The sequence below is a fragment of the Patiria miniata genome, unplaced genomic scaffold, assembly GCF_015706575.1.
Source record: "Patiria miniata isolate m_02_andy unplaced genomic scaffold, ASM1570657v1 HiC_scaffold_7, whole genome shotgun sequence".
In the NCBI taxonomy this organism is placed as follows: domain Eukaryota; kingdom Metazoa; phylum Echinodermata; class Asteroidea; order Valvatida; family Asterinidae; genus Patiria; species Patiria miniata.
In genome coordinates this window covers 43,202,728-43,228,310 of record NW_024037074.1, presented here as the reverse complement: position 1 = coordinate 43,228,310, position 25,583 = coordinate 43,202,728, and the positions used below count along the sequence as shown (strand labels likewise).

The 25,583-nt window shown below is 39.8% G+C and overlaps 1 protein-coding gene across 8 annotated transcripts in view; it reads right to left on the bottom strand.

The window, feature by feature from the left end:
* The window catches only part of LOC119744768 (coiled-coil domain-containing protein 9-like), a 31,170-nt gene extending 13,323 nt beyond the window's left edge, over positions 1 to 17,847 (bottom strand). Inside the window, exons 1-11 of one of the 8 annotated variants that reach the window (XM_038220883.1) lie at positions 17,781 to 17,847; positions 14,457 to 14,540; positions 13,238 to 13,375; positions 11,272 to 11,562; positions 9,296 to 9,445; positions 8,450 to 8,590; positions 7,413 to 7,496; positions 6,688 to 6,774; positions 3,091 to 3,195; positions 2,312 to 2,392; positions 1,594 to 1,794 (exon numbers count right to left, since the gene is read on the bottom strand). In XM_038220883.1, coding sequence (XP_038076811.1) covers positions 1,594 to 1,794; positions 2,312 to 2,392; positions 3,091 to 3,195; positions 6,688 to 6,774; positions 7,413 to 7,496; positions 8,450 to 8,590; positions 9,296 to 9,445; positions 11,272 to 11,562; positions 13,238 to 13,375; positions 14,457 to 14,495 — 1,317 coding nt within the window. In that variant the 5' untranslated portion in view covers positions 14,496 to 14,540; positions 17,781 to 17,847. Of the gene's footprint in view, positions 1 to 1,593; positions 1,795 to 2,311; positions 2,393 to 3,090; positions 3,196 to 6,687; positions 6,775 to 7,412; positions 7,497 to 8,449; positions 8,591 to 9,295; positions 9,446 to 11,271; positions 11,563 to 13,237; positions 13,376 to 14,456; positions 14,541 to 15,421; positions 16,199 to 17,780 lie in introns of those variants that run through there. The other 7 variants (XM_038220889.1, XM_038220886.1, XM_038220885.1 and 4 more) reach the window with 7 other exon arrangements.
* Between the last annotated feature and the right edge of the window lie 7,736 nt (positions 17,848 to 25,583).

Sequence of the window (25,583 nt, the reverse complement as noted above, 5' to 3'; positions counted from 1 at the left end):
AACACATTTAACGGATTTCTGTGTTTTCTATTTCAAAAGCCAATATTTTTTTTCATTCCTAATAATGTTTCAGCCATTCAACCCTGACCACATTTTTCCATGTGTACAAATACAATGCTGTACTGATAGAGCATTTCCTCATTGAAATGTTGTGACTTTTGCTCACATGTTGAAAATTTTGTACAAAACAACAAACATGAACCAACTGGTGTCTTTTTGAAGAGTTCTAGCTTGAACTATGGGATTTGGTCTTAGAAACCTCAATTTGAATAACCATGTGAGGGTTTATAGGGCAATAGGTTCTAGCTCTATGGTTTGGTGGAAGGTCAAAAGACGATGGGTTTGCGGTAGCACCATGTAATCATATCTCTCTTTAAACTAGCTATAAACAATATGGTTGAAAATGCTGGCTGCTACTTGCCACGCAAGGACGAAACAGTTCAATGATGCCAATGTATGAAATGTAATCGCATGGCATGTTTATGTACATGTACGTCCGTTAATGACTCATGGGCTGAAATGTTCATAAAATACCATAGGATCCTCACTTGATAATCCATTGAACATGTTGGTATTTTATTTTCATAGTCTGTAACTTTTCAAACTGCAGTGAAAATAATAATAAAATTGTGTTTACTAAAATAAAAAATGAATTCACTTCTGTTCTGACTTCCAAAATACATGTACGGTTATGATTACAGACCTGCAAATACCACATTGGAAGCGCATTGATTTTTATATACATTTACATATACACATAAGGTAATTATGTATACACATAAGATAATTGACTTGGCTGTTTCTTATGTGCATATATGTAAATGTATATAAAATGCACTTCCATTAAAATAATAATGCAGATCACATGTATGTATGTATACATGTACACAGCAAAGTAATATAATATGGTCCTCCGCATGTCAGTTTTGTAATACAGCTCATGCATATTCATGAGTACCAGCAGCAATGCACAGTTCCCTTGATATGCAAAGGATTCATGAGTACAGAGTAATAAAGTTTTATTATTTCTTTGTGTAGTAGTTTATTCAGGCTCACATTGAGTCAAGTCATGTACCAGTATATATGGGATAATATGTTGCACGCCTGCTTTATTACTTATATGCACAGACTATTGAGGGCAGTGTTCAACTTTTATGTGTAAATGAGACTGAAGACTCTTCTGATACACAGGTATTCAAGGCTTCAAAAGAAGGGGTGCTACATCCAGGGCTAAAATGTGGCATTACGCTGTATACGAACACTAAATTCAGTCTGTACTCAGTGTGAATCAGGGGTAGATATAGCTTTCAGGAAACAGGGAGTTGAAATGAATTGGTTGGGGGGAGGGGGGGGGGGGGGGTATACGCGTGTCGAAGGCACACCCTGCTATGGGTCCAATGGCATGCCCCCCAGAACGGTTTGAAATCTAAGATGCTTACTCCTGCATTCTAAGACAATCTCATATTCAGGAACTTTATTATTCCATTTATTATTTTTGGTCCCATGTTACCAGTATCATAAAGTTAGCCAAATCCAAGTTGACGTGCGCTGAATTACACGAACAGATAAGGGATGCTTCCAGAGACAACTCACCCCTCTACCGCGTTGGTCCTTTCTCCTTCCTGCAGCATTCTCACCATCCAGACCTCCTCTGCTGCGTTGATTCCGTCGACCTCTATCCTGACGATTGCCCCTGGAGGGTCTCTCCTGTTGAGGGTCTGCTCCGTAGCGTGAGGGGTCGTCAAGGAAACTATAAACTGATTTGGATGGGGGGTTGACAGTGCCAGCTGCTTTCTGTATGCGAACACAAATTGTGACACGTTTAGAAATAGCTGGATTCAGATAAATTTTAGGAAATCAGGAAGCTGTATGAAATTTATAATTATCTCCTGAAACCAGCACCACAAGCACATGTGCATTTTGAAACGAATAATTTAGTACATGATTCAATATTAACAAATCTCTTTGTGTCAGATGGATGAAGTACAAGGTATGTCTGAAGTCATGTTAATTTACAGAAACTTAATTGACTTCACTGTTTTCCCCCATAGAATTTGGATGGGTAAAAAAACAGTTTTGAAAGTTCGTAGAAATTCACCACAGAATTGCAAGAACATTGCTTTTGTTTTTTTCATCTAGCTAAAGCCAAAAGTTTTCTCTCCCCATTATGGAATACGTTCTCTTTTACTGTTTTTTTTTAAGCAACATTTGTTCTCTTTTATCAACTTCCATCTCTAAACACTTGTCCTTTGTTGTTCTAAGATATCAGATGACTGATGCTGTGCCCCTTGCCCAAGCCTACAATACCTACCTCATTCTCCAGGGCTTCTCTCAGTGCTGCTATCTCCGCCTCCACTCGATCAAAATTCTCCTTCCGTTTTTCTTCAAAGTCCTGAAGAAAAAAAACCAACATATACATTTATGAGTGTAAACAAAATCTGTTAGTGGTTTGTGTTATTGATAGCCTTTTCATTATAAACCACATGTAGATTACCAAATTTTAAAATTTTCTAAAATTAATTACTGGGCAATCTTCTGAGGATTTCCAGTTAGAAATCAATCTCTGAAGCTCCTCGAGGAAGCAAAAAAGTAATTAAAGCACAATCCACATTGACGTGGGCAGATCGGAAAAGGGACAGAATGAGAAAGGGAAGAAACTTTGGCTGTGGACAAAAATGGACCTATTTTAAAAATCAAGCAGATAAACAAAGTGTTCCCAATTTTGTTCTGCAGCACCAGTCTCCCTGGGGGAGTGTGGCCTAGTGGTTAGGAGTCAGGACTCCTGATCAGAGGGTTGGGGGTTCGAATCCAGCTGCTGGTCATATGTTGTGTCCTTGGGCAAGCCACTTCACCCCCACTTACCTCACTCCACCCAGAAGGGTAAATGGGTACTGGCATTAGCTGGGGAGTAACCTGCGATGGACTGGCATCCCATCCAGGGGAAGTAGAAATATTCTCAGTCGCTTCAGGCTGCTGAAACCGGAGCTAAATGCCGGCCCGATGGGCCATTGGCTTGTGACAGACTTTACTTTACTTTTACCAGTCTCCCTAGAACAGACATTTGAGGAGAAACTTCCAGGAGGATCATACCTTTCTCTTGACATCATCTCTGCTCACCCTCACCGTCCGCCCCCGTCCCCTGCTCCCACGTCCTATGGGTTTACTGGGCTCAGTCTCCACAGAAATGGTCAGATCCTGAGGTCAAGAACAAGAATTCATAAGCAACGCTTTCCAAACAAGGGAAACATGTGAGACTCAGACTTTTTCAGACATATTAGGAACACAAATGATGAGTCAGGTTCTAAATATGCAGTCCTTTGCTTTGTTACATTTTGTAATGCTTGTTTTTGGCTCAAGGGAATACCTGATGTAAACAAAGGATATTAATTTGTGATCTATTCCCACAGAATGGGAAGTCAATCCACTCACCAGGCACTTCAGTTTTTATACAATTGAATAGGTAACAAACAGTTTCTTGATGGTATTAGACTCACACATACGTACGGTGTAACTCAAAAGCACTATGATAACAACATAACAATTTGCGCACTATTATGTCAAAGCCATTTCAATTTCAAATAAAAACCCCATAATGCAAGTAAATTAATGCAACTCATAATAATTGCAAGACTATTACATGCTGAAAGAAAAGTAATGGTTATCTGAAGGGGGAAAAATTCCACAAAGCTGAGTCACTTCATTCAGGATCTTTGAAACAACAATCAAATATGCAAACTACCGGTATCCAGCCTGAACTAGCACAAGGCATGACATGTATGGAATCAACTTCGTAATTAAGCGATCCATTAAGTCCTGCCCCACAATGTTTTAACCAATCACAACCATGCTTTTATCTAGACAAAAGTCTGGCATGCATGCACTTGCATATGATGTGCCCAGCTAGAACATGAAGAAGCGCATGTTTGTTGCTCAGGTGGGCTGCAGACTACTAAATAATTAGTGGGTTTTGTGGAGTGGAATCAATTAATCATGGACAAGTTACACACCCGTAGGTCATATATTGTCTCTCTGTTTCAAGCAGTGCCCAAGTTCATGGAGCAACGAAACACACAATACTGCTTACATGTTTCGCAAAAAAAATCTGCCAAGACCCGGTTACACGCAATATCCTTCGCACAACATTTTGGCCGCTAATCTATTTTTTACCCTAAGAAATATGTGTTTGTGTTCAGCAAATTTTGCACTTAATTCTTAATGAAATTAGTCCCTGGGTCATTTCGAGCTTTCATGTCAGCTTGCAGTAGGCAAACATGTAATGTACTTGTTTATTTTGCATTTTCAGGAACGTCGTTAGTATTTTGAGCACTGATCTATTAAGAACAGGGTATCGGGATTGCAGGTGTTCAGAGTGTATAACACATGGATTAAAAGGACTGGATAAAAGAGTTTAATTTTACTTGCCCTTGCTGTAATATTGAAACACAAATGGTATCTGTCTGATGTCAATGTGCAGAGTGACTCACACAACATTGGCAAGTGAATTTATTGTTCCTGAGCCAGGAACAAGCTTTTTAGATGTTTACGCGTAACGTGAGACAATTATGATTTAATATTAGTGTATCAGCACAAGGTACATCACTAATCAACCACTAGATAACCACTAGTTAACCACTGATCCTTTATTGGGGGGGGGGGAGTGTTAAAGAATGAATAAGACATTATACCGGTACATGTTATGACTGTCTGGCATTTGATATGGGCTCCGTGCACAAGTACCCCCTCAGCGGTAAGAAAGGGAGAGTTGGGGGAGACCACTGGGAGAGACACTGGAATACATTGCCGACGATGTCTGATGCTCACGTGAAGACACTTGGGATTTGTGCACGTTCACCATTAATAAAATCAGTGGTGCGTGAAGCCCATGAACATATCTGCATAACTTTTCAGTAATTAACCTTAACTGCCTAGGCTTTTTTTGCTAGGATGTAACCTCAATCCTGCAAAATCCTCCAACTGCCTCCATGTAAAAATTGCATACAGCCTCAATCCTGCAAAATCCTCCGGCAATCGCTGTCAATACGTTGAGTCTGAGCCAGTGACATCCTGGAGCAGTGCGGAGGATTTCAAGTATAATCTAGGCCTAAATTAATGCATGGCTGAGCATTAACAACACAAGGTCCGACCTAAGACCCTGACACAGTGCAAAATCAGCCACACACTTTTGCCATTATAGCCTCAATCCTGCACTGAAAATCCTCCATTTTGCAAAGAGGATTTTGGAGGATTTGGGAAGGTTAGGATTAATGTACATCATCACCATCACTTTCTGCTGGAACTTGACAACAAGTATTCACCCATGCAAAGTGGTGACCATTAAATACAACATGTACATCCAATCCGCGTGACGAAAAGTAACCACAAAAACAATCAGCAAGCACCACATCAATGTCCGAGACAGTGAATGACCAATGGTCAGACTAGGCAGTTCATGTATATGACAAGAAACACAATAAAGGGGGCCACTTTGCTACCGTCACGTTAGCAGTTTTTTCAATGCTTGTGATTTTTTGTTAAATACATGAAACCACCAAAGAAGAATTTCAACACGTGAATGGACATGCAGCCTTTTGCTAAAGATAATTTGAGTTGATTATTTGTATTGCTTTCTGACATTACCCTCAAATTTCCATCAAATAGTGGACGGAAAACTTAGGTAACTTTTTCCGTCCATTTTTGATGGAAATTTGAGGGTGATTTTAAAAATTAAAACAGAAAGAAAGAAATGATTCAACACATATTACATGTGTTATAAGCCTACATGTCCATTTACATTTCAAAAACTTTTCGGGTGGTTTCAGGTATTGTAAAAAAAATTACAACCATTGGAAAAACTGCTAACGTGACGGATGCAAAGTGGCCCCCTTTATTGTGTTTCTTGTCATATACAATTATTAGTCCACCAGCATCAACACCATGCAACGTGTGAGCATTACAGCTGACCACTTGTTCAAACTTCTCTTTTATACAATATTTTCTCGTACTTTAGGGTGCCTCTCAATTCACATCAGGACAAGTTCCAGGCAAGTTGCAGGTAGAATCATTCAACCGATCCCGTTAGCTCGGTGGTCGAGTGGTAAGATGTCTGCACTAGAAAGCAGGAGGTCGTGGGTTCAAGTCCCCGAGTAATTTTTTCCAACTTTCACTCGGGAGGTACACACCGAGTATACAGTGTTAATACGTCGGTGAAGAGCAAAACCGAATTTGATACAATCATTCACTTTGTCCGGAAGAAGATCGGCATATTTTTCTGGGGAATTTTTGGCAGCAACTGCTTGACTCATTAATAGCGATAACTTCATTGCGGGGAAGTTGTTCAAAATCCTGCAACTTATACCTGATACAATGTCCACAACTTGTCTGGAACTCGTCCTGGATATGTATTGAGACCGGCCCTTAGCACAGTTCACGCTTTGAATACACGAAGATGAGAAAAGAGATTCCTGTTTTGAGCTTCAAAAAGAAAAATAATCTGGATAGTCAGGTTGGGACAGAGATTGAAACCCATAGAATGAATCTGGCTGGAATCGAACAAGGGTCATCAGAGGTGAAAGACAAGAAAAGACTTTACAAAAAAGAAGTTGATCAGGCAACTTTTAGCCAGCGAGGGAACTGTGGTCAGCCAAGGGTTAACGGCATGCTTATCAGGCCAACATCCAAGCAGTATACCTCTTGGTTGCCACCACGCATCACCACTTTGCGTTTCACCTTGGGCTCCCGTTCCATCCTGTCATTCTGAAATGTCACCAGCAAAGCCTGCTCAACAAGAACCCCACATAAACACCCAGACAGACACCCAGACAGACACCCAGGGGCAGGGGCATGCAGGGGCAGTATTGGGGGTAAGGTGACATGCAGGGAAAGGCAGATGGGTGGAGGGTATGGAGGTCAGAAAACAAAACTCAACAAGTCAGGAATTGGAATTTCAAAAAAATGGGGGGTGGAGTTGGGAAACAGTGCTCTATCTCTTGTCCAACCAAACATGACAAAACTGACTTATACTTGAAATATTCACAATTTATGGAGTCAGACCAGGTTGTGCGAAGAAATTCATTTGATGCCTTAAATGTATGCTTAAAATGGACAAATTTAATGCACAGACAATGAAGCTGTATCTTTTTTTCGTACATGTTCTTTTTGTCTGCACATTATTTTCATAATGTTAACCTTAGTTGACCGAAGTCGACCAATTTCCTGTGCAGTTATCCTACCATGTACATGTACATCAGAGGTGATGGTAGTACAAATTCAGCAGAATTGGACAGCTACAAAAAAGGTTTCTCTTTGCAGTGTATACCCAACAATATCCAACAATTCAACAGAAACTAGACTACCCTTGGATAACCTCTACACAATAAATGCCTGTCATGTTTCCTAACAGTTTTTACACCAACCTCTTTTTTTGGTCTTGATGATGTGTCCTTCGGAGGACCCCTTCGTTGACCTTCTCTTCTCTGGCTGGGTGGTCCTCTTGATACCTTAGGGGTCAGAAATTGTCCAAAATCTGTTCACAAAATGTTTCATTCCCAGATGTGTAGCATACATGTAACATCATTTCAACTGCTTAAGCAAAGAATGGAATAACAGTTGAGCATTTCCAACTATTTTTGGTATTGTTGTGGTCGAGTAACTTTAGTTGAGTCCGAGTCTCAAGTCACTTCGGTCCAGTCTGAATGCAATGTCTTGATTCATTTGATTTAAGGCTGAGTTTGAGTCACAAGTCATTTGATTCAAGTCCGAGTCCAAGTCACAATGGATGTGCACGTACCGGTACATGGACACATACATGTAAGCGATATGATGCGCTGTTGGTAAGCAATGTGATGCAATGTGATAAGCGATGCGCTCTCCAGGGAAACAGGGAGGGGGTATTTAATAACAAACATCATTATTTGCAACAGCACCTCGACAGTGGTGCAGTATGATTTGTGTGCTCAAGGTTCCTTAGCATTGCTTTAATGTTACTTTGGGAAATAAAAACAGGAATTATGTTTTTAAAAAGAGAATATTTGAAAAAAAAAAATGTGACATACTAGTCATTAGTGTTACGTCCAAGTTATGACGTCCAATCTTTTGCCAATGTGACTCAAGTCAAGTCCGAGTCACCGAAATTACAACTTGAGACGGACTCAGACTCGAGTCCTTAACACTGGTATATGCCTGGAGAAGGGCAGATGTGTTTAGTCAAACTGCTAGAATAACTTGTCAGTGTGAAGTCCAAAATATTACTAAGAAGTTCAATCTCTGGTACCTCAGAATGACATGTTTTTATTGCATTTTGGTTGTTTATAGGTCTTAAATACTAGAATTGTGTCAGTAACAATTGTAACACTTTGCAAAACTAAAGTTAAACAAAATACCTTGTTAGTTCATTTTGTCTGAGCAGTTTTGTTGCTAATTTCACCCCTCAATGTCAACTTTAGAATCTCACCTCCATAATTTCTCTCGACACGACCAGCCTGACGTCTCCTTGGCACTGCTTCAGGATGGCGTAGACCTCATTCAGGCTCTTGGCTTCCACATTTGTGTCGTTAATTTGGAGCAGCAGATCACCTGAATGTAAACGTCCATCCTAAACAATAAAAAAAAACAATAACTCATAAGAACAAAGAAAGTAAATTTGATAACACTTGAAAACAACCAGTACATCTGTGAATGAGAATTGGGTTTAACAGAACTTTAAATCAGGTTCCATTTACTGTACATCCAAAGAAAAAGTCATACTTATTTTGAATCGAAACAATAAATGCATTGCTTCAAAGTCTCCGTTACTCCTATCATATTTTCTTGTTGTTGGGGCCAACATTTAGGCAAAAACTAATGACTTTTCCTTAACTTTTGCAGGACCAAATTAGGGCTTTTCATGACCAATTCCTATGCCATTTTGAATGTTCACCAGGCACACGGTATTCAAGTGCTGTACTATATCTCTCCCTACATTACCACTGAGACGGTTCATATCGGAAGCCAACGACCTCAACCAATCAATGGAAACAATGACAATACTTTAGCCCAGTTCATACTTCACGCGAAAGCAAGTGCGAAGCGAAATTCATGTCGTCAACAATGGTGGACGCGCTTCGAATGTATTGTTGCCGTTAGGAATTTTGCTTCGCTTTCGCGTGAAGTATGAACCGGGCTTAAGACTGCGTCCAAATGACTTGGCAAAGGCCTGCAGTGCCACCCGTGTCTGTGGGAAACGGCTTTAGCCGCTTCCATTGGCATTATGTGCAATAACAAGCCGTATCCACGTTATTCAGACATGGCTAACTCTTACCTTTCCAGCTACTCCATCAGGCAAGATGGTTTTGACTGTCACACCGATACCAGGGAAGTTCATGACCCCAAAGCCCAGCCCTTTGCCTTCAGTGTGCAGGTCAATCTCTACTGTCTCAGTGTGAGACTTGACTGAGCTGGGCTCTGTAGGCTGGACACAGAAATGAAAAGAAGACAAATTTATACACTAATCAAGAGAATACAAAGAGGAGGCACACATTCAATGCTCTTTTGACAAAGCGGGTTGCTTAAATCCATGGGCAGCTCAAATCTATTAACCTCTATTAAATCAGTGTGAGACTTGACTGAGCTGGGATCTGTAGGCTGGACACAGATATGAAAACACAGACAAATCCAAACACTAAACCAGTGAATAGAATGAAGAAGCACGCATTCAACGCTCTTTTGACAAAGAGGGTTGCTTAAATCCATGGGCAGCTCCAATCTATTACCTTCCTGCTATTTAATCAGTCACAGACAGGCAAAATTCACTTCCACTTCCCCTCTGGTATACGTTTAACAAAGGCTAGTCACCAGCAGTCAGATCATATGTCAAGCAAATACTTTCTCTAGTCAAACTGGGTCAACAGACAAAGCAGGCAAGATGTGGTCACAGCTGTTTTATCAATCTCCTGGAGTCAAATCATAGCTGTATCAAGTTACTTAAGCAGTCCAAGGCAGTCAATCCTGCTTTATGTGGACTGGGAATTCTTAAGGGTTGAGAACAGTCACTTGATTGATTTTGACTGCAAGGACAACTTGGTACAGAATTTATGTTTGCATAGGAGGGTTAAAGGCATAAAGGATCATTTGCTTTTCATGTATTTTGTTTGTTCCAATAACAACACCACTCAAAATCCAAAGAAGAATGTTCAAAACCTATCCTGTTGAAGTTTCAGCTCAGTGGATATTATACTTTTTGAGAAAACAGTGAAAAACCATGCACAGTCTTTTGATCATAGAACACGATTTTGTCAACAGCACCCTTTATTTCCAAAAGTCAGTCAACTGACTGATCGTTGGAAGTCACCTACATTTCTTGATTCTTTCTAAATGACAGCAAGCCAGAGGGAATAATTTCACGGGGTGTTTAGTACCAGTACGATCTGTAATGCAATAAAGCTTTTTGATAATAATTCGATAGACTTTTGAGACAAATGTAAATGATCCTATATGCCTTTAAGACACATGCAGCCAGGGCCCTATTCATAGCTCCGCTTAATACTTTAAGCTAAGAATCATTGCCAACTAGGCTGCATCCGGATCAACTGTCTAGAGCTAGGTCCAGGTCTGCGCCCATTGAAAATACACGGGGACGTGCCGACAATAGATGCAACCGTAGCTCTGGAAGCCCGTTTCGGACACCGCCCTATACCAGCCAATTCTGCGCTGAGAGTACTGTTTGTCCCAAGTTAGCAAGAAGTGTTTGCTTGTGTTCATGCGTCAAATTACAAACGATTCTTGGCTTACAAATTAAGCATTGAATTTCTTTGCTAGAACTTATAGCACAGAAAGATGATCACAAGAGAATTCTTCTGTGGTTAGGAGAGCCTTGTCAGGCTCAGTCTAAGCTTTGCAATGTGAGTTTCAAGCCATGAAATGGAATAAGGACACAGACTGCATAGCTGTTACACATAGGATTTTGAATCAGACATGTACCTGGACTCATGAACCGAGGAGTAAACTGAACCCTGCCATGCAACACAGCGTAACAGGTGTACAAGCTGGTGGCACCAGCAACACAGGTGCATAAGCAGCCAATTCTAAAACAATGTGAGCTAGTCCCATTGAACAATGCCACTGCTGTATCCTGCTGCAGTTGGGGACCACAGACTCTGAGGCAGTTTGGCTTTGAGAGTTTTGACCTGTTGGATCTTGCTACACTGGGCAGGCTGCTCACTTTGACCAGTGTTGCACTGGGCAGGGTTTTCCAGACAAACTACCTGGAAGGTTCAGGGTTAAGAGTCTACCACAAACCTGAGGAGCATCTTGTCTTCGTTTGGCTCCACCACTCCCTGTTCCCCTCTCTCCTTCCCACGCATCCTTCCATCCTGTGTTTCCTTGGTCCCATCCGCCACTGCTATCCTCCCCGTGTTTGTCAATGGATGATGCTAGTGATGCAGCCCCACTGTCCCATGACGGACTGGTTGATTGCTGTACAGGGGAGTTCATGGTTTGGTCTGGAGGGGGTGTTTGGCTCATTAGTGACGAGGGGCTTGAGACTGTGCTACCTTCGCGTGATGCTTGCAGTTTATCTTCTTCGATTTCCTGTCAAAGTAATCGCAAAAGCAATCCGGTAAAATAATGAGAACTCTAGCGCCAAGAACCAAAGATAGACACGAGGAACAAAACAGATTTAGAATAAAAAGAAAGAAGAGAGAAAAAGAAGTAAATCAGCTGGACATTTCTTTCAAAATCTAACAAACTGTGATTCTGAAGGAATAGAGTGTTGCAGAGCTTTAAGAGATTATTATTTTTTCATACAGGGCTTATTAAGGAAAAGTTATTTTCCAATACAGATTACGTTATTATTTTTTTACGTGTATTTTGGACCAAAGATATTTAACGGCATAATATATGAATCACTTTTCCACAATATCAGTTGTTTCACATATTTATCTTTGTTGCTGACATTGAAAAATAAAGCACCTTCACCGATTTTGGCTGCTTGTTAAGACACATGAAAAACTTCCCAGAGTTCAGAGGTTATTAACATAACATCCCACATGTTACAATGTATATGATTCAAGCAGACAACAGTGCAAACAAATGCCATACTACCTTTTTAATTTGGAGAAAAAAATCATTTTGCGACTGTAACTACACAAGTTATTCTATGGAATTCACTTCTTCATAAACAAGCCCAGTTAACAAAAGCCCAATACATGCACAAGAAACAAATATTTAATATTGCAACCAAATCAAAAGATCAATTTGTGTACAGCTGGGTGACACACATAAACATGCACTCGTATGAACCATGCAAATTTTTATTTGAGATATTTTAAGCTGACATCCTATTTGAACACCCAATGAGAAGGCAAAAAATATAAAAATTTGTAATTTTTCAAATGTTTTAATGAATGAACTTAGTTATAGTAGAACCACGGACCATGACTGTATGTGGGTACCTAGATGTTGCTTGCATTTGACAATTCATGTACGTAGCTTAAAGTTATACATAGCCAGCCGAACCTGGCAGGCTAAGTGGTTGAGCGGTAAGACGTCTGCGCTAGTAAGCAGGAGGTCATGGGTTCGAGTCCCACCCGAGTGATTTTTTCTTACACTGAGTATGCAGTGTTTATAAAAATACGTAGGTAAAGGGCAAAAACCCAATATTGAAAGTTATATATGTTATACTGGAAATTGATAAGTTTTGAACTGCAAAAAAATTAACGTGGTTTAAGACATAGATCAAAGCAACTCAAGAGTGAAAGACAGATTTGAAATATTTCACATTTGTACAACTAGTAGGGCTGTCCCGAATATTTGAGTATTCGATCATCAGAATATTTAAATAGCTTTACACTGGTGCGAATATTCAAAAGGAGAAAAACCTATGCACGCCCACGACAATGATGTAATTTCAATTGTAAAGTTACAACGCCTTATTGTCAGATGCCACTGTTTGTCAACGGGAACAGCAACTTTTTTGTTGATGCCGGTTCATTGTTCTCATCCTCAAGCCTTTGACAGTTATAAATACTTACTGCTACTCATTCCAGCTTGCAAATTTTACCCGGCGCATTTCGCCTGCAACATTTGACGGGCGCCGCACGCAGTTGCAGCTGGCATGTGTAAACTCGATCGGCAACTTTCGAATATTCAAATATTCGGTCAAACCCAGTTTCGAAAAGTCGAATATTAAATTACTCGGAAGTGGACAGCACTAAAAACTAAACATTTTCTTGTCTACATTCTCAGAAAGTCTTGCCGTTTTTACCTGATGTCTGCGCATTCTTTCCTCATTCTTCCTCTTAATGCTACTGATCTTCGTCTCCAAGACCAATTCCTGCTCCTCTTTGCTCAAGATATCCAGCAAGGTGAAATTATCAACAATCTGAGACAGATCTTGCCGCAGCTGATGAGGAATTCCCCCCGGGGCAACAATGGTTTGGTCGGATGAGCGTACAACCAATGAGGATGCAGTGATTGTTGGAATGATCCAATGAGCGTTTTAGGTGTGTCCCAACATGAGTGCAAAGCGTGACATTTATGGCGAAGAGAGTGGGATGTACATGTACATAGAAGCAACACAACAGCAAGAAAAGCACAGAACAAAGATGGGCAGGAAGCAAAGGGAAAAGAAATAAAAGAGCAGTCAATATAATGATGCAGTTTATTTCTAAATATAATTGTATTGCTTTTTGCAATATTCAACAATATTAGTTTCAATTTCTGAATAACAAAAAAGCTAGCTCTATGGAGCAAAATATTCATTCACCGTTATTATGAAGGTGCCCCGGGTTAACACAAAAGGTACACCAAGAGGCAAAACAAAACAAATTGTCAAGAAAAATGGAAAATGAGTATTGGTATTCATACAGAATCTCATTCAAACGGAATATGAGCTCCTCACATGTACCAACCCAAATTACCCCCCCAAAAAACATTGCATCATAAATGACAATGCCCTTTTAAAACCACCAAAATAAATGAATATAAGCCCACTTTACAACAACAAAATATCCAGCACCACATCACAGCAAAGGGATTCCTCTTGTATACCAATGTGACCAAAAGGTACGCCCATTTACATTTCATTAGTTGCTAATTTATTTTAAGCCCTTTTCATGATTATTCCCAAATGTAACCAGCAAAGACAGACGACATTTTGCATTGATCTTAAGTTACTCTAATGGTTTAGAATTTCCTTCTCGACATAGCTAGACCCTAGAGAGGTCACTTGCATCTACACAAATCGATTTCCAATGGGAACATCAAAAAGCCATGACTATGGGACCATTTTATGGAGTGCTAAGCATGCATATTTACTAATGAACAGGTTACCAACCAAACTATGAAGCCATAAGCCATACATATACATGTAACTTGTGACTGGTTCCCTGCTGGGACCCATATGGCACTTACAAACACTTGTGCCTCATACAATTGCAAGAACACTATACGAGTACATGACATGCACTTTCGTCTCCTCCTACCTGGTTTGATGCAACCTCAAGATGAATATTGCTGGACATCGTCACTTTGAGAACCTGCTACAGAAAGGCATGCAGAACTACCTGCTGTAGGAACAATATCATGAGCAATGAATTATGGATTGTTAGAGAATAGTCGGTTAAACTTCCTTACAAAATTCAGAAATTGCCAAGTGCTGCAAAGCCAAACTTAACTAGCCTCTGGTCTGTATGAAATTATAACATTTTAATCCTCCGCGTTATGATCATTTTCTGGAATTTCTAGATCATGTCAGGATATTTGTTATCGTTAAGATCAGAAATTTGACTGCTTCTGATCCCGGATCTGAATCAGGCAACTTGTACTCCAATGAAAGCATACCGACTGCTTTGGAGAAATGAGAAATAGAGAAATTCAGCAAAGCAGGGCTTGCAGGCATGCAACTGTAAAGTCACCAAAAATAGAGAAATTTCTAAGATTTAGAAGTGTTTTTCAATTGTTAAAGGTAGACATGGGAATAAAAAAGAGGAAATCAGCTGATCGTAGGAACCACTCCATGCCTGGACTTGTCATACAGCCACCATGTCAGTGAGCATTCACATTTTAAGGCTACATGTACAAGAAGCAAAAGGCCGAGGATAGCTAGCAAGCACTAGCATTAATAACATTCTCTGTACAAATACTTTGGACAAACAAAATTAGCAGTCTATCTATGGAATGTGCCCACAGTGACTACTGGTTCCGGAAAGATTTCCATATACAAACTTCACTAATTTTCCTCTGTATTGACTAACAAGCCCCCAGATAGCAATTTCATGTCATCAAAGTCAATTTGAGCAGTGAGAAAATACAAGCATTTTCTTAGAAAACACTTGAATTTTTTCAGTCCAATCTCATAGGGTTTGTACACAGGGTGTTGAGTGAACTTCGTATACAATGGAAATCTTTCCCTGGTTCCTTCACTGTACACAAGTTAACCTAACTCCACCTGAAAACCTTCTCAACAACACAGTCCATGCGCGATAACCACCAAATGGAGGTGACTACACAGTATTGAGCAGAAGCAAAAGCAGCAAGAAATCCTACATGGTGACCACAGTCTGCACTGGTTCACTGAACTGTGACTGCCTAATGATGCTATTTCGGATACCGTATTGTATACAGCTTAATTGGTTATGTTCCCAGTCCAGTCTTGTAGTATGGACTACTTGGGTTTATAGGGAGTCCATGAACACAATGTGCCCAAAACACTTCAGACTCTGAACAATACATCATAAAGCCACTCAGCCATCTTTAGTTGGAGAGGAGACAGTGTAAACTGCTCAAGGGTTCCCCATGGCCCTCCCCCACTCCCCTGTCATTGTTTCCTACTACCCCTGATAATTGTAACAGTGTCCAACAGTTGCCAAAGGATGAGATTTAAGATGAAGCCTGCTGAATCCAACAGAATCTAAAAACTACACACAGTAGAGTCTACTGCCTGAGTCATGTGTAGGGAACAAAAGCATACTCATTTTAGGCCAAGAAAAAATAGCCCAGTTTCTCATCCGAGCTTTTTGAAAAAATGAAGGAGGCGCCCCTTTTTTCCCCAAGATGGTGGATGGATTCTTCCAGTTTCTTGTGTCTTTTGCTGATACTTTTATGTCCAAAGAAAGTGGGCAGGAAAAAAGAAGCGAGCGGGACTAGTGTGCACTGCATGTGTACCAAATGATAACGTTTCAACTGAAAAATTCCAGTCAGTTTTATTTACCTCTCAAAAGGAAAAAAATGTACTACATGTACTTTGAAAATTAAAATCTATGCAATCACAATCAATCTACAATCAAATAAAGCACAACTATAACCAACAAGAAAAATGATTCTCCCTCCAAAATGTTTTTTTTTTTACAATCCCCAAACCCACCGTGCCCACCAAAACTCAGGCCCAGCCTCGCATAATTTTTTGTGGAATTCATCCACCATCTTGGGGACTTTTAGCCTGCAAAAGTCACCTTGGTACTGGACAGTCATCTGCAAAAGTCAGTTTTGAACAGAACTCTTAAAAAATAGAGGTGTCCTAAAAGTAAGGATTACCAATAGGCCTACATGTAAATCCCATCATGCCACTCTATCCTGAGCATGATGGGACATCTTTGGGCAAATATCATTGAGGGTATCCATGAACAGTCTATGGATATGCAGGACATAACATTTGGATGTGTTTCCAGTCTCCCCCCCCCCACCCCACCCCACCCAACAACAACAACAACAACCCCATTTTTTTTTTAATGTGGGCCAATTGCATATTTGGGAAAAGTTCCATACTCGATCATCAATTTATCTGCTGCCAAACATATTAATTGTCGCCTCACCTTGTGAGTTCAACCAAGAGGAATCCAGAAAGTTGTGTTAAGGTGTAAAAAAATTAGGAAAAATGTGTTTTTAGAGCACATTTTTGGATGCACACATCGTGCAGAACCAAGTTGAAGCAGCCGGTCAAAACTGATTGAAGTGTCTGGAACAGCGGTACGTTGTACGCATGACATCGATATTTAAACCATGACGTCCCATGAGCCGGCCAATGATAGTGCAATACGTCATTATGAATATTTATTTTTTCATGAATATTTAGTTTATTTCAATGGATACTTCAAATACGTCCAAAGATTGATTATTGCAACAGCGACCGTGCACGGCCTAGCGGTTAAGAGTCTCGTGTATCAAGCAAGCGTCCGAGGTTCGAATCTCGATGAAGTAACTGACTGATTAATAAATAGAAATTAAGGAAAGGAGAGGGTGAGAGTAGAGGAGGGAAAGTGGAGGAATAACCATAAAAGATCTAACTTTTGGCGCTAGAAAATTAATTGAAAAAAGTGGCGATCGAGTATGGAACTTTTTCCGCATATTTTGTCTTTGTCTTTCAAATAATATGCCATACACTTCAGTGTTTTTAAGGACTTACGGTCTTACAACGCCACGTTCACGGGTCTAGGTCTTACCATCACTGAGGTTAAATGGCGAATGAAAAAAAGTTGAAGTTTAATGCAGCACTCTTTCCTGTGCTAGGCGCGGGGGGGGGGGGGGGGGGTACAGCGCTAGACACTCCCTATTTCGACAATGGCTAATGCATTGTGCAGTGTACCCTGCAGTGTCAGAGTGTGCACGTTCTCGTGAAGTCCGACTCCGACTCGACTAAGTTCCGAGCAGATGACACGACAATTGCATGCCCTGTTTGACATTAATCTTGAGCACCTGGCTCTTTGATTACAAAACATCAGAAGTATAATAAAGTGCATGTACACAAAGCTCACAAAAAGAGTATTAATTACTTAAAATAAGACTAATTCTACAAAAAAAATATTCATTACCGGTGACGTCTTGCACGTCGTGTACTGAGTTTTGTGCACACATTTTGTGTTGATGTACAAAAGTGCATGACTACCTGACTAATCCAAAGTACTGTGTCGAGAACGATGTATTGAACAGGGTACCAGCCCACATTTTCTTTAAACTAAATTTTACCGAGCTACGCGGTCTTTCGGCCAGACGGGTCATTTCGGATTACATCATGCAGAAATATCACACTTTTTAACATTGTTTGCATAGAAATTAAATTTCAAATAAAAATTAATGATGATAAAATTACCAAAAATGTACATTTATCTTAGTAAAATGGATATAATGAATTGAATCGCTAATATCAAAATAAGAGGTTTGAAAAGAACTCTCTAGCTGGAAATAATTTAACACACCGTTACCGGTTGTCGGACGCTTCGCCCATTTCCACTTCGCCCCTAACCACTTCGCCCCATCTCCGCTTCGCCCCATCCCCAGCCTCGACTCCAGGGGCGCGTGCTAGTTCTTTACACTTATCGTAACAAGGCATGATGGGAAACAACATGGCGCTGCAAGATCGTACCCACGGGGCACGAGGTTGCCCCATCCCCGCTTCGCCCCATCCCCGCTTCGCCCCATCCCCGCTTCGCCAAATACCAAAGACCCCCGATTAATGCTCCCAATTCTCGAAACTCAGGAAATTAACCGCCGAGACACACCATATCAACTTTTTGCAAATTAGTTTCATGTTAATTCAAGTTTCTGTTCAATTTTGGGGTTATCCAAAGACTATTCGAGCATTAAAATCAATAATTTGATTGTCACGTTGGTCATGTATTAATTGTCGCCCTGTACTACACCGAACTGTTTGGCACATGCATGATTTGCATAGCTATACCTGTAGCCATGGGCGTCGCCAGGATGTTTTTCTAGAGGGGGGCAAAAAAAAATTTTGCCAAAAAATGCTTGTATTTCTCAACACATTCTCGATTTATCAGTTTTAGAGGGGGGCAGGGACATTTTGCCCCCCCCCCAACTCATTAAATTTACACCACTTTGTCTTCGCGCCTCTTTTTTTTTTTTTTTTTTGCTTTTCCAGGGGGGGGGGGGCAAGTGCCCCCTCTTGCCCCCCCCCCCCCCCCTCGCGACGCCCATGCCTGTAGCTTGATGGATTCAATTTGACAGGTAACAACTACATGTACAACCTTTAAGCTGATTGGTCTCACGCGGGTTGTTACAAACCGGGCGTGCTATGATGCCGGACTGTGTGGAGAACACCGAGCCACTGGCCTGATGAAAATTGAAGATCAGTCCAGCGCTTGATGCAAAACGAAAACAATTCACACAGCATCCGTACATGTATGTGATTTGTGAAGTTTTCGTTTTGCTGAAAGAACGCTTACCTTTTTGTGATCCGTGGACAAAACTTTAAAACTGCGGTTGTGTTTAAAATTCTGTTACTTGAAAATTAAAACATGATTGATTTGAATGATTTTTGTACTAAAAGAACTTCAACAGGTTATAGTAGCACCCGATAGAAGCAAAAGCGAAAGTATGTGTAGATGATGCTAGCGCTACAGCGTAGCAATATTATTCGAATCTCGGTCATCTCTACCCGTAAATAAATCATTGAGCGACGATGTGTATACCTACGGTAAAACCAGTGTTGTAGTCGAGTACTTTTTTCCGAGTATCATGTTTTTTCAAATGTAAACCAGGGCCCCCAGGAGAACAATTCATTGACAACTGATGGGGCAACCCTGGTGAAATAACACGAAATAAACACATAAATAAATAAATAAACAAGCAAATAGGATATGCTGCCAAACGATTAGACGAATTTGAATAGGGTAGGTCTGAACTTTTTGAGAACAGTTTTTAAAATACACAAATTGGATATGAAAGTGTTTAACTTACTTGTGGAACAGATTTTAACCAAGATAAATTGAATAATGATAGGCTAGTTTCGAACTTGTCCAACCGTTCTGAATAAATCGGATATTGGAAGTGAACCGCCAGTTATTGCCATCTAAAAAAGTAGAACATTGATGTAGGTACCAGTTAGCAAGTCAACCAATCAGATTACAAGGATGTATGCAGGTATTACACAAAACAAAATAATGAATGTTTCAGATTCGTGCAATGGAAAGAGTAATTTCATTAGGTGACGGAATGTTACGGTCAGATGTTTCATGGTATGCTTTGTGTACTCCATCCTTTTGTTAATTAAATAGTCCGATTATGTAATACGCTCGGCTTGCAGTTTGAACAATAAAATCACCCAGAGCGGGCAATTCAGAACCAGAAACGAGGTGGGGCAGGACGTGTTTTTGCCTGGCTCTCCTAGGATCGTGATACGGATGAAATGTTCCATTCCACTCGGCTTCGCCTTGTGGAATGGAATATTCACCTGTCACCTCATGAAATTATTCTTTCCATTGCAGTCACAAACATTCATTATTTGTAAACACTTAGGCCAAAAAAACCCAAACCGGTCTCTGGTCAGCGCGCGTGTCGATTTTAATCATGCGCGTCAACTTTTTTTTTCTTCGATTAACACGGAAGCTACAATAGCGCCCTCTATTGCTGCACCTCCTCAAATTTTTGTATCAAGGAGCACCAAGGTATGGGAAATTGCACCAAGGCAAATGATAAAGGACACCAAGGCAAAATATGGAGGACACCAATGTATAATGAGGACACAAAAGAGCAAAATAGTACCCACCTTGTCTGTACAATTCAAGCTTGAAAAAAAAAAAAGCAAAAAAAAAAAAAAAAACGCGTTGCCGCATCAATTCCGGAACTTCGGTCTGACCAGAGACCGACTATTTTTTTTGGCCTTATTCCAAGTGCGGTACTTATTAAACATTTCAACTTTGAAGAAAATTAAAGGATTACATAATTGAGCTTTATTCAGGCGACAATTTCGGGCTCTAATGAAAGCATGTGGACTTGTTCCTGTAACCGATCGATTTGAAGACTGCACTTGTGGGATTGGTTCAGACTTTGTCCTTAAAAAAATCAGTCGCCATTCCAATTTTCAATGTAGTTATTCCTGAATCAAAAACTGTGGACCTGTTTGGTGAAGGTTAATTTTTGCTTTATGTGCATATAATCTGCGCTTTAATCTTTGTGTTTCCTAACATGGTGATATGGATTGGTTTGGTATAGCTGAATATCATAACTAGCTAATTATGTTGAGTAATATGGAACATTTAAAAAACAAACAATCAACATTCCACTTTTTACTCCATAGTCTAAACAGTAATTGGAAACTTTTTTTAAAATTTTCTTGTTAACGTTTTGTCATTCTGATTTTTTTTTAACAAAACAAAAGTTTAGGGGATAAGAGCAATATCTTGTTTGAAGGATATTTTTAAAATGTAACATAAAGCATACCTGTACAAGTTTGCTTATTATTAAAAGGTCAGCTTAATCCCTCAGGGGTTAATACATCCCTGAACTACACCTGACAATGAATAAAGAGTTACACTAGTTTAAATACAAATATTGCCTAAAACTTGAAACTTTGCCCCTTGTTAGTGGGGAATTTCTGGGCAATTTGATTTTTTTTTTTGGGGGGGGGAGAATTTAATAATTGTCAATTAAGATTTTTTATGTCAGGTGTAGTGCTGGTCTTGTAAATTTGGCGTTATTCCTTTTTGTAGTTTATGCGATGATGTGAATAATGAATGTCGGAAATATTGCTTAAATGTAACATAATGTCACACATGATTTCTTACATTTAAAAAAACCTGAAATTTTAATTTTTTTTCTAACTACATGTACGTAAACAAACTTTTTGTTTGGAAAAAGAATTCTCTGTTCTCTAAAATATTTTTTTTTTAAATTATATTGGTGTTTGATAAAGTATATATATATTACTCACATTTTCAGTGTTAAAACAGTTTGTTGATAAACAAAACTGATAGACACATTTTTCTACTTAATTATTGTGTAATTGACTCCACCATCTCATTGTTTGTATGCAACATTTTTTACAAGATCACCTTGGGATTTATATTTCCTTTTCGACTTGTTTCCACTTTTTAACCGCGTGCAATGTATGCATGCATTTTGCCATCCGATCAATCTTCATTTGAATAGAAGCATCAACTAATACCTCAAGTGGTCCGTGTACATCGCAAGCACGGGCGCTTGATCTTTCTTCAAACTGTCTCAGCAGGTGCATGTCACTGCGGCAGCGCTTAATGTACGTGAAGTGATGGAGGTGCCTCAAGTATTCGCGATTTCATGTACTAGTCGGTATGTGTTAGTCGAGTCAACTAGCACCTGAGGTGCATAAAATAGTGCCTCAGGTGTTCCTGATTCTGGGACAAATATCAGCTAGTCCACAAGTGCATGATGTGCAGTGAATTTTTACAGTATACCCCTTCACAAGTGTGTAATCAATTGCAAGGAAAACTTCTATAAACTGAATTAAGTCTGGTGTGTTCTAAAGCATTTTCCTCTTGTTCCCAAGCATAATTTGACACATTCGCTCGCATGTTTTTTTTCGGATAAAAGCAGAGCACTGAACTCAAAGAAGAGTTACTAGGAAAAGGTAAAGATCAACAAAGCAACGTTATTTAACATAAACAAACTAAAATAAAAAGTGAAAAAATGAAAAAAGTAAATGTCAAAATCCACGAATCGATAACTCATAAATCCCCAGGTAATATGCCTAAAATATTCAGTCTTGCATATTTTAAGAAGATCAAAAGAAACGACACATTTATGAAGAAATAAGGAAAAACAAAAGTAGAAACTTATTCGTATTAGAGTCCTCTATGTCTTTAAAGATATCACTACGAAGTATGACGAAATTGAACAAATTGTGTGGCATTAGACGCATTTGATTTCTGAATAACACGATTGGGCGTAGACGAGACGAAATCGAATACTCGGGTCGAAATCGTGTGCTCATTGTTTGAGCTCCCCGGTCAATGTTGTCATCTCCAGCTGTCATCTCTGCGCAACATTTGCCGATGGCCGGGGGATGGAGGGCCCAGCAAAATTTGGTCGCACCAGTGCGCGGGTATACAAAACAATCGCATGCACATCATGAATACAAAAACGGCAAGACAGAGAATGACAAGCCAAAAATAGTCAACATTTAATCGTGAAACTGAAACTAATAATCTGCACTCAAAAGTCCCGGCCATCGAAGCCACATATTGCACTCAGATATGTTCTCAATGCAAGTACATGACGAAGTTCGTACAAGATTGGAACTGACTATGGGTTTACTAGGTGCAATGCTGTATGTACAGAAATAAATATGTCGGACCCTGTTAAATTTGGAACCATTTTAAAAATTTGGTCCGACCAGATGTTTTGTCCCATTCCCACGGTGTGTGGTTGGAATTCTTAGTAAGTGGGCCTCCTCCGCGCTGACCACGTCCTGTTCAGAAGGACATCTAAGACATTGCGTCACTCCACGAATCTAAGTTTTCCTTCAAAAGTTCACAGCTTCCATTGTTTCAATTCAAGGAAGTTCGATCACGCTGACCATTGAGTCATAAAAGGAGGACCAGATTGGTCAATCCCAAGCTGGCCACATTCCCTCAAGAATGTTAGCCCAGTACTCCTTTTCTGATTGGCTTTTCCGAAGATGATATCATTATTTTAGCTTTTTGACCAATTGGAAAGTTTTCCCAAACCTGTCCGAGCGCGCGATCGGCATGGGTTTTTAAACCCTTGCCTCACCTCAATTCTTCAGAAGCGAAGAAGACCTCGATGCGAGAATATCTTAGAGTGCTACCCTTTGCACTTTTGATAAGTTAGCCTAGGAACGAATGCGGACTTAGTCATTTTCTCGTGAGAGACGTTCCTAACTCCTTCTCGCATCATTTGCCACGTGCTTTTGTTGATACAGGTAAGCCGATGTTTTTCTTATTTCTGTATAGTCCACTTGTATATAATTTTGATGATTGTGATAGCATAAGAATTGTCCCGCCTAAGGATAATTTCGAGACAGCTTCACATCCGGCATGAGTTTCAGCCATTAATAATATGATTGCCAAATTTTGATTCACTATGTATGCTGTATCTCTATTGTAGTGTAGATATTTGCTCTATAATCCTTTTATTCACTTTCCAATTCTTATCGTTACCGTTATACGATGTAAGTTTTTATCACTGAATTGATCGTAAGTTTTTGACCAATTTTCATGTAACCCGAATCCTTGCCTGATTTCAGAATAACTGCCTCGCCGGGTCAGTTAGGAAGTATGATAACTTGTGCCTGATAATTCCGCATTTTAGCAGAGCTTCAGTGTCATTTGTGTATTCTATATTCCTTGTAATCTTATGTTGAAGTAGTTTTAGTCCATGATTTTTAAGCAACTCTTGATGAGACATTTTTATTGCCATCCCTCATTTATCCGTTATGTCCCACTTTGATTCTGATCTGGTTTCACTACGCGTTGCTAGTTCTTGCTAGTTCTGTTACCACGGACACGGGATTGAATATCTTGTGTAATTGTACCCCTTAGGTGACCTTGAGTAAGGTCAGTGCCCAAACGCACACTGTCTTTTTGGCTAAATCGTTGAGTGCATGTCCAAGTGATCATGAGCAGTACGGTCAGAGAGTTTCGAATGTGACTTTTATTTTCTCTGTGTACACACATGTACAAAATACGTGTGTGTAAGGCCCCATTTGGATTAGGATTTGTTTTTGAGTCCCTTTACACTATGTTTGTCTTTAGTTCGAGATGATCACTGGGTTAAGGTCTTTCACGCATCCCATTCCATTAAGTTAGTGTGTCTTACGACCGGTTGCGGTTGAGAGTATTATGAGCAATCATGCCCTTTGCCCCACACGACCAATCTCATGTCTCAAGCATGAACATGTACAAAACACTTCCTTGTTTCTGACTTAGATTAATGTTCTGGGTGAACACCATAAACTTTAGTTTTTATTAGTTGTTAGACTATTTTGGCTTACTTTATCCTATTTGTCACTAGTTTTTAACGTTTTTTGTAGTTAGTAATTTTAATACAAAGTTGGTTCTAAATAAGAAGCGAAGAAGACCTCGATGCGAGAATATCTTAGAGTGCTACCCTTTGCACTTTTGATAAGTTATTCTAGGAACAAGTGCGGACTCCACTAAGTTATTTTCTCGTGAGAGACGTTCCTAACTCCTCGCATCATTTGCCACGTGCTTTTGTTGATACAGAATACGGAGTCCCCAGGTCACGCTTTGAGGAGTCGACCCGGTTCGATTCTTCGCCCGGCCTGTTCCTGCTTCTCACCACCACCCCTCTCCGTCTGGACCACCGTTCGCTGGACTTCGCCTGGACGCTGCTGCTTTACCTGGAGCCCATCCTAGTACGACACCGCATCGGCAAATCAAGACGAGTTCCAACGCGACGCTTTGAACCAAAATTCCTTGTTGTATTTTATTGATGTATTCATTGATGTTTGCTATAATTCCTTGTGTTGATGTTTCAGTGGTTTGACTTCATTGCGTTTGTTGTATTATTCATGCTGAACCCTATGCATACTGTTGACTTTTTGATTTACACAAAATAGACCTTGAGTACTTTGCAAATTCTTTTCTTTGGATTCAGATAATCTGAGATTTGATAAATTGTTTTTTCACATCCTTTGACATATTTTTTTGGGTCTTTTCAATTAACTTTTGTTGCAGTTGTTCAGATTTTTCCATTGTTTGGATTGCATTGTTGTTTCGAAACGTTACACCACTGAAAAGTCACACGTATGATATTTCGGATTTTGATGATTCTTTTATAATTGATTCTTGACCAATCACTATTGACATTGATGATTTATGATGTGTGATGAAATAATAACAGAGTGAATTTCTAGA